Here is a 16735-nt window from a genome sequence, read left to right as displayed (position 1 = left end):
TCATTTCTAGGATAGCTCTACACTTGTCGGGATTGGCTTCGATCCCTCTTTGTGTTAACATGAATCCTAGAAATTTTCCTGCCTCCACCGCGAAGGCGCACTTTGCAGGATTGAGTCTCATCCCGTGCAACCTTATGGTGTCAAAGACTCGTGAAAGGTCAGACAAGAGGTCGGTTTCTTTCTTGGTCTTCACCAACATGTCGTCGACGTACACTTCCATTAAGCTCCCTAGGTGAGGGGCAAACACCTTATTCATCAGCCTTTGATATGTGGCCCCTGCATTTTTTAATCCAAATCGCATGACCACGTAGCAAAAGTTGGCTCTGGGCGTGATGAATGATGTCTTTTCCTGGTCGGGTTCATACATCGGGATTTGGTTATACCCCGAGTAGGCATCCATGAACGACAAGTATTGATACCCTGAGCTAGAGTCTACTAGGGTGTCAATGCTTGGTAGTGGATAAGGGTCCTTGGGACATGCCTTATTTAAGTCGGTATAGTCGACGCACATCCTCCATTTGCCATTTTGTTTTTTGACTAGCACTACATTGGCTAGCCATGTTGGGTATTTGACTTCTCTGATGAAGCCGGCTTCCAGGAGCGCCTGTACTTGCTCTTCCACTACTAGGGCTCGCTCTGGGCCGATCTTGCGTCTTCTTTGTTGCACAGGTCGGGACCCTGAGTAGACCGAGAGCTTGTGGGACATGAGCTCGGGATCTATCCCAGGCATGTCGGAGGCCTTCCAGGCGAAGAGATCGGAGTTATCTCTTAGGAGCTTAGTCAACCCTTGTCTTAGGGTTTCCCCTAGGTTGGCTCCTATGTGAGTGTTTTTTCCTTCCTCTTCGCCGACCTGAATCTCCTCAGTTTTTCCCCCGGGCTGGGGTCGCAGCTCTTCTTTAACCCTTGCTCCCCCGAGCTCTATTGTGTGAACTTCTTTGCCTTTTCCTCTCAGGTTTAGGCTTTCATTGTAGCACTTCCTTGCCAGCTTCTGATCTCCCCTCACCGTTGCTATCCCCGCTGAGGTCGGGAATTTCATGCAGAGGTGGGGTGTCGATACCACCGCTCCGAGTCGATTAAGGGTAGCTCTGCCGATTAAAGCATTATAGGCCGACCCCACGTCGATGACTATGAAGTCTATACTCAGAGTCTTTGATTTCTCCCCCTTTCCAAAGGTGGTGTGGAGGGGCAAAAATCCTAGTGGCTTTATTGGCGTGTCACCTAATCCGTACAAGGTGTCGGGGTAGGCTCTTAACTCTTTCTCATCTAAACCTAGTTTGTCGAAAGCGGGCTTAAAGAGGATGTCCGCTGAGCTTCCTTGGTCTACTAGTGTTCTGTGTAGATGGGCATTTGCCAAGATCATGGTAATTACCACTGGGTCATCGTGCCCAGGGATTACTCCTCGCCCATCTTCCTTTGTGAATGAAATGGTTGGAAGGTCGGAGGACCCCTCTTCGACCTGGTAAACTCTCTTGAGATGTCTTTTACGAGAGGATTTTGTGAGTCCCCCTCCCGCAAACCCTCCTGAGATCATATGGATATGTCTCTCCGGAGTTTGTGGTGGTGGGTCTCTTCTATCCATATCATCTCGCTTTCTTTTTCCATGACTGTCCGACCTTTCTATGAGATATCTGTCAAGCCGACCTTCTCTGGCCAGTTTTTCTATCACATTTTTAAGGTCGTAACAGTCGTTTGTGGAGTGCCCATATATTTTATGGTACTCACAGTAATCACCGCGGCTCCCCCCTTTTTTATTTTTAATGGGCCTGGGAGGAGGCAGCCTTTCGGTATTGCAAATTTCTCTGTATACGTCCACTACAGGAACTTTTAGGGGAGTATAAGAGTGATATTTTCTTGGCCTATCGAGGCCGAGTTCTTCCTTCTTCTTAGCTTCCATCTCCCTTTCTTTCGTTGAGGGAGGGTGACCGGGTCGCAAACTCGGGTCTCTTAGCCTAGCGTTCTCTTCCATATTGATGTACTTTTCAGCTCTTTCCTGTACATCACTTAAAGAGGCGGGGTGTCTTTTTGATATGGATTGTGAGAATGGACCTTCTCTAAGACCATTGACTAGCCCCATGATGACTGCTTCGGTGGGCAGGTCTTGAATCTCCAAACATTCTTTGTTGAACCGTTCCATATAGGCCCGTAAGGACTCCCCGACCTCCTGTTTTATTCCCAGGAGACTTGGTGCATGTTTTACTTTGTCTTTCTGGATGGAGAACCTCATCAAGAACTTTCTTGAGAGGTCTTCAAAACTGGTAATTGACCTTGGAGGGAGGCTGTCGAACCACTTCATCGCTGCTTTTGACAAGGTTGTCGGAAAGGCTTTGCATCGCGTAGCGTCAGAAGCGTCAGCTAGATACATCCGACTTTTAAAGTTGCTCAGATGATGCTTTGGATCGGTGGTTCCGTCGTAGAGGTCCATATCGGGGCTTCTAAAGTTTCTCGGAACTTTTGCCCTCATTATGTCCTCACTAAAGGGATCTTTCTCTCCTAAGGGAGAATCTTCTCTACCGTCGTGGGAGTTCTGACCTTTGAGGGAGGATTCTAACTTTAAGAGTTTTCTTTCTAACTCTTTTCGTCGTTCCATCTCCTCTTTTAGGTTCTTTTCGGTTTCCTTTTGTCGTTCCCGTTCCTGTTCTAGCTGCTCGAGGCGACTGTGGATTAATCCCATAAGCTCAATTGCGTGGGATGGTCCTTCTTTTTCTGATTCGCGCCCCTCCGAGGAATTCACCTTCGGGTTTTTGATTCCGGAGGTGCCTTCCCTGTGTTGATCATTGGCTTCCTGGTGAAGGGTCTGGTCTGCCTCATTGTTTCCAGTGTTCAGATTCTCTTGTTCAGAATCTGTCTCCACATGACCCTCTTCAGGGGATCTATCCGCCATCATTGGTTGATCTCTCGGGTCCCCGGCAACGGCGCCAATGTTACGATGGGTAACCGGAGATTAATGGGCTGGATGGCGTTGGTTGGCCCAAACGTATGAAGGAGGTGGCTTTCGAGTGGACCTGGTACTCGGTGTTCCTCCGTCCGACTTGTACGTGAGAAAGAATGGGGAGTGGTACCTGCAAAGACACTCCGATGCCTAAGTTAGCAAGAGTGTGAGCAGGTTAGAGAGTATTGGAACTTAGAGATACCTGAATGGTGTCAGTGTATTTATAGTGGTGAACCAATAACCACCGCTGAAGTAGTGCCACCTTTTTAGGTGGATAACCGTTCCCATATCTTAGGGAGGTTAAGATATGGCCCTATGAAGTGGTTAGAGAGTTTCTAGGGGCAGTTACTCATTCGAATGAGTGTTATCTGCCAGCTAATCCTCGTATCCAACTTCTTTGGAGCAGGTCGTGTTCAGTACCGACTTCTGGGGATGAAGGCTGGTACTGGGGGAGGGCCAACCCTTTGGGTTGGGCTTCTCTGCTTGGATCCTGGACCTTTATTATTGGGCCAGGGTATGAACAAAGATATTTTTTTATATAATAAATAAATAAATAAATACTTTTATATTATTATATCCAAATATAATTGATAGATAAAAAAATTTTTTTATATGAGATACCTAAACATAAAATTATTTTTACTTTTTCATAAATTTAAAAAAAAAAAAAAATAACTCAAAAAAGATTTTTTTCAAAAGATGACCCAAGCAAATCCTAATTCCTCTTCAAATGGCATTACTAAACACAACTTAAATACCTTTAAATTACCAAACAATCCATGTAATTGAAATATATAAAATAAATTAAGTTTGCTGAATGATGGTGTCCCATAAATTAAGTTTGCGCCATAATGCGGTTGCTTTATCTTAGGAATAGAAAGCATGTTGTTTGGCAAGCCCAACTCCAAGGGAACGTTACCTCCCTCTCTTTCTTTGTTTCTCTCTCTTCCAATGAGGCATAGACGCATGTATATATATAAATATAAAGAGATGAGATGAAGTAAGCTTCGCGGGTGAGTTTCCAGACACAACACAACACAATATCCATCACTCAACTCCTCCAACCCAAAAATTTCATTCTTTCTCTTTCTCTCTCTTTCTCACAGGCACACACCGCTAACAAAAACCAAACCTTTTCACCCCTAAAATTATTAATCGATCAAGTGTCTCCCACAGTGTACGAGGAAGGAGGAATCATGGCTATGGGGCCAGAAAGATCCAAGGCACTGCACAACTTCTCCATGCCCTGCTTGAAATGGGGACACCAGAGATTCCTCCGCTGCGTCAAAGTCTCCTCCACCGACGACCACCATCGCCGATCATCCCATCCCGACCCGCGGTTTCTCGCTTCCACCAAGCGCAAAGCCACAGCCACCGGCGACATCGACAACATCGATGCCGTCCGCCAGAAGCTCATGGTGGATCTCAAAGACGCCGCCGATAAGCTCAAAGTTTCAATCTTTGAGGAAGGTACCGTCGCCAACACCACCATCAACAACAACCACGCAAGGCCATGGAATCTCAGGACAAGAAGAGCTGTGTGCAAGTCGCCGCCGCCGACGCACCGTGAAGATCAAAAACACAAGAATCTTGATTCTATCCCTGAAGCTATGGTGGTTGGTGTGGGCATAGAGACCCCCAAAAAGATAACGGATGAAAAGCCCAAGTTTTCTGTTTCATTGTCCAAGGCAGAGATTGAACAAGATTTCTTGGTTTTGCTTGGGACCAGGCCTCCACGGAGGCCCAAGAAGAGGCCTAGAATTGTGCAGAGGCAACTTGATGTACGATATCAATTATGTTTTGTTTTGCTACTTTCAAATTATGAGCTTTGTATTCTTTCTTGAATGTGTTTCCCTTTTTATTGTTTCAGACCCTTTTTCCTGGATTGTGGCTCAGTGAGGTCAGTGCAGAATCTTACAAAGTCCCTGATGTCCCTGAATGAGGTAAATTGGAGGAATTGCATGCATGCAGCTATGAATTTTAATTGAATAACTAAGTGGATGTTTCTCACTAATTTTTTGGTCCTTCATGCAGGGACTGGAATCATATGATGGCAATGCTTCTTCCTGACTTTTTTGTCTTACAGTGTCACATAAATAATGGTAACCACCAAGTTGTCCATGTAAATCACAACACTGAATGCAGTAACAATGAAATCCTTTTGTTTTGCATTTTGTTATCTGAACTATAGCAGCTTGTACATTCTAATAGAGTCATTCTATACATAAACTAAACTACTACTACTTGCTTTGAAATGCCTTCAAGAAACGGAAATAATGCTTTTTTGGTTTCTCTACTTTGTGGTAGAGCTGCTGCTGTTCCAAAAAATTTGGAGGTATTGAGTTTCTCTTAGTCTGTCATAGAATATTGGTCTTACTCTGTTTGGTGGAATTTTGTTACCGATCCACATGAGTTTATTCTTCCTGAATGGGCATTATAGGTGAATCTACCTGAACAAGTTAAGAACATATATGATATACCCTATTGATATATTTACTAGAGTTATTTATGGCACAAATTTTATCAATTATCAGTTATGGATAGAGAAAGTGGGATTTATACTCTTTGCACTAGTGAGTTTAAAACAAAAATGTTTCGGAGCATAGTTTGGGAGTCACAATTTGTCCTTTTTGGCTTTTGTTTTTATTCATTAATTACTACTGAAATAAATATATAATATTTAAATACAATAAATGTATAATTATAAATATTGCCCATAAAATTATAGGTATTAATTGAATAAGATAATTTTATATTATTGTTTCTCTAGCATTACTCGGTTAGGACATTAATGATATAGTTTGTTTTTCTGAGATCAATTTGAATAAAATAATAATATGGTAAAAGGTTTATCCTTTTGGCTACCAAATAAAGGGTAAAGAATAGAGTTGGCTTGGAGGAGTTAATGCAGTATAAATGGCTAGTGATAGATTTGCTTTGGATAACCAAAACAATCTAGTAGAGAAGTTTAGCTAGAATTATTAAATATTAATATGCAATCATGTCAGAGCCAAATGCATTGCCCAAGAACAAAGTCACAAACAATTATAAATGGAAATAAAATAGTGTGACATAAATGAGTTGGATTAAGGAGTCTTTTTCATGATTGAGAGGCAAGACCAGGTGCCCTAAGAAAGGAACAGGTAAGCTGTTTTGTTTGTTGGTGAAAATAGTTCAGAGTTTACCCAGAAAAGAGTAGGAAAGCAATGTTTGGTTTGTCTTATCTTTGTCATAGGTTTAAGAGTGAGATTTTTTGGTCACCATGATTTCTTGGTTTCATGGATAGATTCTTATCAACTGTGGTAGAATTCATGTCGTCTATACAGGTGATTGCAAGTGCATGTTATGCATGAAGATGGATCATTCTTGAAATTCTGTTAGCCAGTCTCATTAGCTAGCTTGGCTAAGAAACAACTAACAAGTATCAAGAGGTATGGACATTGACGTTGTAGGTAAACTTTGAAAGCTACTCATAAATTTAAATAAATAGAACCAATTGTAGACTTAAAATGTGCTGAATTCATAAAAGTGAAAAAAAAGAGAAAGGAATATGGAAATGAGAATGCACATCAATACATGATATCAATCTCCTAATTGCATAATGAACATTTCCCCTCAAGAATTGGCGCTTGATACCCCCTAGAATCAATAGATGAGATTAAGCATCAATCTTAAGATAGTTCATTTAGGGTGCGATTGCATCTTATTTTTAGTTCATAATAAGTTATTAAACATTTTTAATCGACTTGGGGTCAATATGAAATATAGAACAGAATTCAAGCTCTCTGACACTCTCATAAGTAGGTTTTGGTCTCGCATTGAGTTGGTTGGTAAATGGGTTTGTTTAAGAAGGTTACATTGGGTTGGGTGTAGTGGGCTACTCAGGTCATGAGGGACTGACCAACAAAAAGTTCAACTGTTGGGTTGGGTTATCCGGCCCTACCCATGTGACCATGTCCAGAAAAAGTTTTAACTGTTGTGATTCGCGAACCAATTTGGATTAGTGGGATACAAACCAAAATCTATTATTATTATTATTATTATCATATAAGTTGCTACTAAATCATTATAAAATAAATTTATTATATTCTTCTTTCTAATTGTGTCACGTAAGCAATATTTAATAGATGCCAATAATTAACAAAAGTTAAAACAGTACAAAATATATTCTCATGCCTTTGCCTTCTCTCTTCCAATATATAAATTTGTTTCCAGTGGTATCTGTTTTGCAACTAGGTGTCTAGATGTATCCATATACACAATTATGTTGGTTATGTTGAACTAAAGTTATTAATGTAATAGGTAAGATTCTGAATTTTTAAAAATTAAATTATGAGTTATTTGATATTTATAATATTTATTTATAATTTTATTTTTAAACAATTATTTTATAAAAAATAATTAAAATAAAATTATAAAATTTTGAGTTTAAAATTTATTAGAATTTATATAATTTTTATAATAATAGAGTATTTTTTATTTATAATTTAAAGTTTTAATAATTAAAAAATAACAAGAATTTTGTATTATTTATTGTGAATATTCAGATTTTAAATTTTTATCTTATAAATAAAAAAAATTAATTTGATTATCTTTAATTTTTAAACTAGAGTATTTATTTAAAAATAATTTATAAGTTGATAATTAAATGGTATTCTTAAAAATAATTATTGTTAGATTAAATTTAGTTTTTAATTACTACCTTAACCCTAATTTTATTAAAATTATCCAATTATTCAAATCCTAATTTTTCAACACACTAATTTTACTCTCCCTCTAACCTCACGCTGTCCCCTTTCCACACACACCCCAGAAGAGAAAGACAATGCTGACGGGAATTGCTTTCATTGCCGCTCTCGATAAATTGAATTGGTTGTGTTGAATAGTAAATTGAATTATGATGAAATAATTATTGAAAATATGTTGTTTGAATAATTGCTGATAAAAGGCTAATGAATTGTTAAAATTAAGGTTAATGAAAGGTTAAGTAAGAGGTTAAGAAAATTTAAATGATCAATTGCGAAACTTTTGTTTGATATTATTGAGAACAGACTGATTTGTAGCTATGAATGGTGCTTGATTTGATGTTATTGTGTTTGTGGCTGTGATTATGATCAGTTTCTTGATTTATGTCGAATGATATGTTGAGAAAAGGGTTGAGAGATGGTTTGGATAGATCATTGACGAGTGGCAAAGTCCGATTTTTAGAGAAGATGCTACCAAAATTTCTATAAGTATTTGAGTGAAATTGAATACTAAAAATAATAAAAATTGGTGCTATTTTCATAAAGACTAGAGACTTTGTTTTGAAGTTTTATTTAGTTAATTTAATTGAAGAATTCTGTTTTGAGAGGTTTTAGAGAAGTTAAAACATTTGAATTTGATTTGGCAAAACGAAATGATTTTTGAGCCGTTTGGAAATGTTTTAAACTTAAAAAATGAAATTAAAATTGATTTTGAGAACCTTGGAAGTACTTTAAAGTTAAACTTACGAAGTTTAAGAGTTGGGTTTGGTTAGTCCTTAAAATGATTAATTAAAGAATGACATGTGAGATTAAATGAGAAGAATTTTGAGGTTGGTTATCGATGACAAGATTGATGATGAATTTGATAATGATAATGATTATACTTGATATTGTGGGGATGGTGGTTTTGTCCCTCCCACGGTGAGGACGGTGGCACTGTTCCACTCACGAATAGGCATGTTGAGATTGAGGATTCTCTTTCTTGCTGCGAATAGACAAGTTGAGGATGAAGGATTTCCTCTCTTATTGTGAACAGATAAGTTGAGGATGAAGTATTTTCTCTCTTGTTGCGATGAGAATAATTAATCTTGTAATTGATGTGATTATATAGAATTGTGCATTTGATTATGATCTTGATTATGCTTGATTGTAATTATGATTATGATTGTGATATATCACTGAATTGACAAGGACGTGAATTTTGTCCCGCTTGCGTGTTGACGTGGCCTTGCTTCCAGGGGAATGTGGTAAGACACTAGTTTCTCGAAATATTACCCCCTAAGTATTCCTTCAGGAAAAGGTTGTAGGATACTCTCCCTTGAAATTATTCCTCTTGGGAATGCGGTTGCGATGTAGAAGTGGAAAAGGTGGTAGGACATTTTCCCTCGGAAATATTTTTCTCACGTTCTCTTTTGATTGTTTGTTAGAAGTGGGGAAGGTAGTAGGGCACTCTCTCTCAAAATTTTTTCCACGTCTCTCTCTGGTTGTAAGGTGAGACGACAGTCTCCGTTGTTTTTTGACACGGTTTGAGGAAGGTGATAAGGCACTCTCCCTCAGAACGTTACTCCTTGAGTATACCTTCAGGAGAAGGTGGTAGGACAACAGAGAGGCTAATCCGGGAGTTGCCAACCGAATTTGTGTCAGGTCTGGCAGTATAATCGACACGTGAGCTCATGACCAGTAGGACATGCATGCATCATACTGCATTTGTTTGAAATTATTTGGACTGCATAATTACCTAGTTTGTCTAATTGATATTCTGTTAACCGCTAATTGTACTACTTGTCATAATTGTTATTTATGTGTGATTGATTGATTGATTGTTTGTGTGATTACTTGTGATTATGACTTGTTGGTTCTGATTATGGTGGATTGTGGTGGTTTGTAAAGATTGACTCTAAGATGGTTTGGATGCTGATTAAATTTTGGACAGGAAGCCGTGATTGAATGAAGGAATTAGCTATGGTGGGAAAAGTTGAAGAAGGTGCTGCAAGATCTTTCTTAGAAGATGCCTATTATGTGGTGAGGATGAGAGCTGTACAATAGAAGGTCCAGTTTTTGTTGTACCCCCTTATTTTTTAATAATTAAAAATATGCCCAAGAGATTAAGTATAAGTATGCTGAGTTAGATGATATTAGTGTGTAGAGTGGAGATATTGGGCTTTGGTTAAAAAGATAGATTGGGCCGGTAATTTCTTTGTAGCGTCAGTTTCTATGAAATGAAGTGAATGAGATAAAAAAAGGTTAACCCTACTGGAGCTTTAGTTTAGGTTTGTAGGATTGGGCCCAGTTGGGTGGGGTTTGATTGGTTTTTCATCGAAAAAAAAAATAATAAGAGTTTAATTAGTTTATAGTGTTGGGATGCATGTGGTATGCCACATCCTTGAAGGTTAAAAAATATTGGGAAGTAACGTAATTGAATTCATTTACGGATCAATGCTCGGACAAAAAAAAAAATAAAAAAGAAGAATCAATATGTACGTATGGTATGAATATTGTAGATGTTTATATTTTTGAGGACTACTCAGGTTAAATTTTTATTTTTCTAATTGAAATTTCTTATGTTATGCAAAATTTAGAAGTCTAAATTTCACCAAATCACTCAAACTTAAATGTTAATTGTACAAGATGTCTCTGGTACGGGTTGAGAGATGGATCGGAAACCTACGGGTCGAGGCGGATGCCGGATCACTTGACTGGGGTGATGGGGGGAGGTACCTGCAAAGACACTCCGACGCTCAAGTCAGAATGGATCTGAGAGGTAGAAAGTGTGTGGAATGAATGAATACCTGGAGGGACCTGGGTCCTCTATTTATAGGCGATGGAGAATATCTTATCTTATCTTATTTGGCTAAGATAAGGGAGACGTTTGAATTCGAAAGTCGGTTAGGAATCTGAGAGAGACCGTTTTCGGGCCTTCTAGAAGTGGGGAACGGATCGGACCCGGGGAACTGGTGTTGGGTTCGGTCTTGGATCCGAGATGGTGGGCCGGATCCGTAACAGTTGCCCCCGCAGCGGGGGAGCGAACAAGGTCGGTCTGTCGCTTGAAAGGCGCGATGCTTGTCCGTGGGCTTCGGTTTGTCTCAGGAGTTCGTTTGTTTTTTGGAGGGAGATCGGTGCCTCGGCTTCGGTTTCGCTTTGGGGGCTCGTCTGACCGTTTTTTGGTTTGACGTGACTCTTCCGCTTCTGCCGTGTCTGTTGCGTTCTTCGAGGCTTTATTAGCTTCTTTTTTCGAGGGAGGGTCATTAAATGTGAAGGGACGTTTTCCCTTTTCTGCCCCTACTAGCTTTAACTGCGCCTAGGGGCAATTGTGTCTTTTCACCCCTCTCTTTGAAACCGTTTTGGATTTTTATTTCAGTTCCCTCGCTCGTTTCCCTTTCTTTTTCCTTTTTCCATTCTCTTCTGAAGAATTTCTATCTGAACAGAAAGTCTCCTCCTTTCTCTGTGGTCTTTTCGTTTTTTGGTTTTTGCTTGCTGCTTCTGCTTTTCGAGCTTCCTCAAGTGTTCTTTCTGCATTTCCAGGTTAGCGCGTTTCGCTTATTCTTTCCTGTTATTTTGTGAATGCTGCTCTGTCTTTTTGCCATGCATTGTTCTGCCTGTTTTTAGTTTTGCGTTGAACTAGTTTCTTTGGGGGGGTAGTTGTTGAGTTTTTGGAGAGCACCGCCGTATTCATTCAGTGATGGCGGTGTACCGCCGCGTTGGTTTGGTAGTGGTGTGTAGATTTCTGTCTTGCTTCTGTCTAGGGTTAGCAGGCTGATGGTGGTGCTCCTCCCTGTTTTAGGTATGCAACGGCGGAGAAATGAGGGTGTGAGGGCTCCAGTAGCCCCTTCCAGGGGCGTTCCCAATCGTTATGGTTGGGTGACTAGTGATGTATGGGGCATTCCGTCGCGGATGACGGAGGGCGACCTTCAACGGCTCCGTGATCAGGGGGCCATCTGTGGTGGTGGTGATGAGGAGGGGCGGTATGAGCTCGTCCTCCCGGATGCCGACGAGCGCGTTTGTTACTTGAATCTGCATTCCCCCACCGTTCCGGATTGGATGTGGGTTTATGAGTCGATGTTCACTCGTCTTGGCGTGCGACTCCCCTTCTCGCAGTTTGTTCAGGATCTGTTGAGTCGGTGTTCTGTGGTGCCGTCTCAACTTCACCCGAACAGCTGGGCTGCTGTGCGGTCGTTTGAGTTGGTGTGCCGGTATCTCGACCTTCTGGCTTCCGTTCCTGTTTTTCTTTTTCTTTTCTTATGCACTCTCCCGACTAAGGAGGGGAAGCATAAGAAGGGGTATATGTCTTTCCGTGCTCAGCCTCATCGCCGTATTTTTGGCTTATTTGAGGATTCTTTTCATGGTTTTAAATGGGAGTATTTCAAGGTGCGTCCTGTCCAGGGGCACCATCCATTCTGGCTGTCGCCGGAGGGCGTACGTCGGTTTCCGACATACTGGAATTTCCAGGCTGGCCCGTCGGTTCTAACTAAATTCACCTACGATGGCTTGTCCCAGGAGGATAAGGACGTTGCCAATGTTTTGTGGCATTTGTTTGGTGAGCGTCCGTTGAATCCTCGGGACGTTATGGGGGATCCCGAGGCTTGTCGGGCGTATATCGGTGTGTGCCTTGTCTTCTTTTCCCGATTTCATATGTTCTATTCTTGCCTTTTTGTAACTTGTTATTTTTTATTTCTTTCAGTTGAGATGGCTGGCGGGCTGACTTCTCTGGCTAGGTTGAAGGCGGCGATGGGCCGGGAGGAGGGATCCTCGTCTCCTTCTACCCCTGTCTCCAATCCTGCCGTGGAATCTCAACCGGTTTCCCAGGAGGTGATTTCCTTCGGCTGCACGGGCCGAGGTTCAAGTTTCCCCTGGTCATGTGAACTCTCCTGAGGTTGTGGTAGTGTCGGCTGCTGAGGCTTCTCGGAAGAGAAAGAGGCCTGAGGACCCGAGCAGCGAGACTTTTGAGGAGGGTTTGGTGCCAAGTGTGATGGATCGTCGTTTTGATGCTCCGGGTTTTATTGATCAGCATTTGATGCCTGGTACGGAGCCTTATTTTGATGGCTGTGATGTCTCGTTCCAGGCCAAGTCAGTGTATCGTGCTCTCCTTCGCTCTGCTGTTGTTGTTCGGAAGGCTGAGCCCGTGATGGCTCAGGTCGGTTTATTGGACAAGAAACTTCGCCAATCTCAGGCCGAGGTGGCTGAGTTGAAGGAGGAGCTCGAGGCTGCCGAGATTGCGAGGGGGAAGGCGGGTATAGTCTTCTGAGGAAGCCGGGGCGGAGATTCTCCGGCTTTCCGAGGTTGAGACTTCACTCCTTTCTCAGCTGGGCGAGGAGCGGCGCAAGGCTTCCGATGCGGGTTTCCGGGCTGCCGTACTTCTTGGTGAGACGGAGGCTCTGAATGCCGAGGTTGCTGCATTGAAGAGGGAGAAAATGGAACTGCTGGCCGATGCTAAGGATGCAATTGCTGCTACCGAGGAGACGATGAAGGCGCAGGCTCTGGTGCTTGCTCCGGGAGTGGATGTGTCCGTGATGGGAGCATTCAAGACCGTTCGTGATGGCCGGATAGTCGACCTCGAGTAGCTTTATCTTTGTAATCTTTGTTCTCCCGCTCTTTTAGACTTACTTTGTTTTTTGGATACTTTTTGGTTTGGCCGTGGGCCGTGTAACCGTGACTCCGTAACTTTTGGTTTTTTGTTTTAACAACTTTTCGAGCCGTTCGGGCTCTTTTCGTATGTTTTGTTTTAAAGCTATTCCGTTTAATTAATCTTCTTCCCGTATTTGGGATGAGTGGACCGTCGTGTGGTCGGGTTTATATGGATATCCGTGGGTTGGGCCTGGAGGGTGATCGGTCCTCCAGTTGTGGCCGTGTTTTTGTTCCGTATTTGGGACATTGTGTGAAAAAATAAAGAATTTAGGGATAGCTTTGTAATGTGATTTTATTGATGGGTGGGCCTCGTTAAAACCCTCCGTTGTTGGCGGGAAAGAGTACCCGAGTTTGATACATAGGCGTAGTTTTTGAAATGTAAATGTAATTTTGCAAATGAGTAAAGCGAAAGCGTAAAAGAAAACGGGGGAGGGGGGGGAAATGGGGACCTGGGTTGGTTTTAGGAGTAGTATCACCGTAAGTTGGCGGCGTTCCATGTTCTCGGGGCTTCATTGCCGTTAAGCCATTCGAGCTTGTACGCTCCTTTTCCGATTGCAGCTTTGATTCTATATGGTCCCTCCTAGTTGGGGGCGAGTTTCCCTTCTCCCGGGGTTGGGGGACCGATGTCGTTTCGTCGTAGGACGAGGTCGTCTGTTGTGAACTCTCGCCGAATGACTCCGTGGTTGTATCTCAGGCTGATTCTTTGTTTTAGGGCTAGCTCTCTGAGATGGGCTACGCTTCTTATTTCGCCAGTGAGGTCTCGTTCTGCTTCTTCGTCGTTGCCTCCGATTGTTCTTCGCGGGCTTGGGTCGCCGATTTCATCTGGGATGATGGCTTCTGTGCCGTAGGTTAATCGGAAGGGGGTTTCCCCGGTAGCTGTCCGGGGGGTCGTGCGGTATGACCATAAGACCGATCCGAGTTCGTCTGCCCATAGCCCTTTGGCTTCGTCGAGTCGTTTCTTGAGGCCTTTGACTATTATTTTGTTTGCTGATTCCACTTGCCCGTTTGTTTGGGGGTGTTCTACCGAGCTAAAGCGGTGGGATATGCGTAGTCCGCTTAGGAATTCCTTGAATTTTATGTCGGCGAACTGGGTTCCGTTGTCCGAGATGACGATCTCGGGGATCTCGAATTGGGTGATGATTTGTCGCCAAAGGAATTTTCGACATTGGGTCGCCGTGATAGAGGCTAGCGGCTCGGCCTCGATCCATTTGGTGAAATAGTCTATGGCGACGATGAGATATCGGAGTTGGCCTGGTGCCGTGGGAAAAGGTCCGACAAGGTCGATCCCCCAGGTGCCGAATGGCCGTTCTGCCGATATGATGCTGAGCTGATGTGGGGCGGCTTGGTGGATGTTGGCGTGCCTTTGACATTTATCGCAGTTTTTCACTAGTTGCATGGAGTCCCGGATGATCGTGGGCCAGAAGTAGCCGGCGCGGATGACTTTTTGGGCAAGGGTTTTACCTCCGACGTGGTGGCCGCAACAGCCTTCATGGATTTCGCGTAGTATGTATTCCGTGCTCCCGGGTTCGACGCATTTGAGCAGGGGTTGCGAGAATCCGCGTTTGTATAGTTGTCCTGCGACGACCGTATAACCGGCGGCCTCCCTTTTTATTCGTTTACCCTCTTTAGGGTCTTCGGGCAGTTTTCTGTTGAGGAGATACTGTAGGATGGGGTGGGTCCATGACTTGTGGTGGGAGTGTGTCAGGTGGGTGTCGGCTGTTAAGGATACAGACGGCGTTTTGACGACCTCCTGAATTAGCGATTTGTTGCCGTGTCCTGGTTTGGTGCTAGCAAGTTTGGAGAGGAGGTCGGCTCTGGCGTTTCTTTCCCTGGGGACGTGCTGTATGATTACCTGGTCGAATTCTTCTTTTAGTTTGTTGACCTTGCCGAGGTATTGTTGTAGTAGGGGATCTCGCGTTTGGTAGTCTCCGTTGATTTGGGAACTGACTACTTGCGAATCCGTGTTGATCTCCAGGACTTTTGCCCCGACTTCGCTGGCTAGGGTTAGGCCTGCCAGGAGGGCCTCGTATTCTGCTTGGTTGTTTGAGACCGGGAAATCGTATCGGACTGATTGTTCGATCACGACGCCGTTTTGGCTTTCCAGAATGACTCCGGCGCCTCCGGAAGTGACGTTCGAGGAGCCGTCGACGTGTAGTTTCCATGCCTCGGGAGGGGTGTTTCCTGGGGTCATCTCTGCGATGAAGTCGGCCATGGCCTGTGCTTTGATTGCGTATCGGGGTTCGAACTTGATGTCGAATTGGGATAGTTCGACGGACCATGCTAGCATTCTACCCGCTAGGTCGGGCTTCTGTAGTACCTGTTTGACTGCTTGGTCGGTTCGAACCGTTACGGGGTGGGCTTGGAAATATTGTCGCAGGCGTCGGGACGCCGTGAGGAGGGCAAAGGCTAGTTTTTCTAGGCGCGAGTAGCGGGTCTCTGCGTCTTGTAGGACTTTGCTTGTGAAGTATATAGGTTTTTGCTCCTTTTTCTTGTTTTCTCGGATGAGTGCCGCCGCGAGTGTTTCTTCCGTTATGGAGAGGTATAGGTACAGGGTTTCCCCTGTTTGGGGTTTGGCGAGGATTGGTGGTTCCACCAGGGTTTTCTTGAAGTGTTGGAATGCCGCTTCGCACTCTTCTTTCCACATGAAGGGGGCTCCTTTCTTCATTAGTTTGAAGAAGGGGATTGCTTTTTGGGCTGATGCTCCGAGAAAGCGAGATAGGGCTGTCAGTCGACCGGTGAGCTTCTGAACGTCGTGTAGGTTTTTTGGGCTCGTCATCTCGAGAATGGCGCGACATTTCTCCGGGTTGGCTTCAACTCCGCGTTGTGTGATCATGAAGCCGAGGAACTTCCCTGCCTCCATTCCGAAGGCGCACTTTGTTGGGTTGAGTCGCATTTGGTGTCTTCTTAGGGTGTCCATTACGACCTTGAGGTCGCTGATGAGTTGTTCGTCGGAGTCAGTTTTGGCGAGCATGTCATCTATGTAGACTTCTAGTTTTGTTCCGGATAGGTTCTGGAATATTTTGTTGACGAGCCGTTGGTATGTTGCTCTGGCGTTTTTCAAACCGAAGGGCATGACTGTGTAGCAGTACGTGCCGTCGGGGGTGATGAACGCCGTTTTTTCCTCGTCGGGTCGGTGCATGGGTATCTGATTGTAGCCGGAGTATGCGTCCATAAAGCTGAGGTATCGATGTCCGGATGCGGAGTCCACTAGTCCGTCGATGTTCGGCAGGGGAAAGGCGTCTTTTGGGCAGGCTTTGTTGAGGTCCGTATAGTCGACGCACATTCGCCATTTTTCGTTGGATTTCTTTACAAGTACAACGTTTGCCAACCAGGTCGTGTAGGGAAGTTCTCGGATGAAGTTTGCTTCGAGCAGGGCTTGTACTTGTCTCTTGACTTCGGCCGCTCGATCTGCTGACATTTTTCTTCTTCTTTGTGCTAC

At 43.5% G+C, this 16735-nt stretch overlaps 1 protein-coding gene across 1 annotated transcript; it reads left to right on the top strand.

Annotated features, from left to right (window-relative positions):
• The first annotated feature begins 3751 nt into the window (after positions 1–3751).
• Positions 3752–5184, top strand: LOC112738167 (uncharacterized). The gene is made up of 3 exons (XM_025788496.3): positions 3752–4710; positions 4800–4872; positions 4964–5184. Exons 1-2 carry the CDS (start codon positions 4126–4128, stop codon positions 4869–4871), a joined length of 657 nt encoding a protein of 218 aa, XP_025644281.1. The 5' UTR covers positions 3752–4125; the 3' UTR covers position 4872; positions 4964–5184.
• The last annotated feature ends 11551 nt before the right edge of the window (positions 5185–16735 follow it).

This window comes from Arachis hypogaea, chromosome 13 (genome assembly GCF_003086295.3).
Source record: "Arachis hypogaea cultivar Tifrunner chromosome 13, arahy.Tifrunner.gnm2.J5K5, whole genome shotgun sequence".
NCBI lineage: Eukaryota > Viridiplantae > Streptophyta > Magnoliopsida > Fabales > Fabaceae > Arachis > Arachis hypogaea.
The sequence above is the reverse complement of the archived record's forward strand: the minus strand, read 5'-3'. Positions and strand labels throughout refer to the sequence as shown.

Excerpts from the sequence above, each read along its gene's own strand:
- LOC112738167 (XM_025788496.3), top strand. The coding sequence starts at position 4,126 with ATGGCTATGGGGCCAGAAAGATCCAAGGCACTGCACAACTTCTCCATG. Across the intron at positions 4,711-4,799 it reads TTGTGCAGAGGCAACTTGAT|ACCCTTTTTCCTGGATTGTG; the intron begins GTACGATATCAA and ends TTATTGTTTCAG.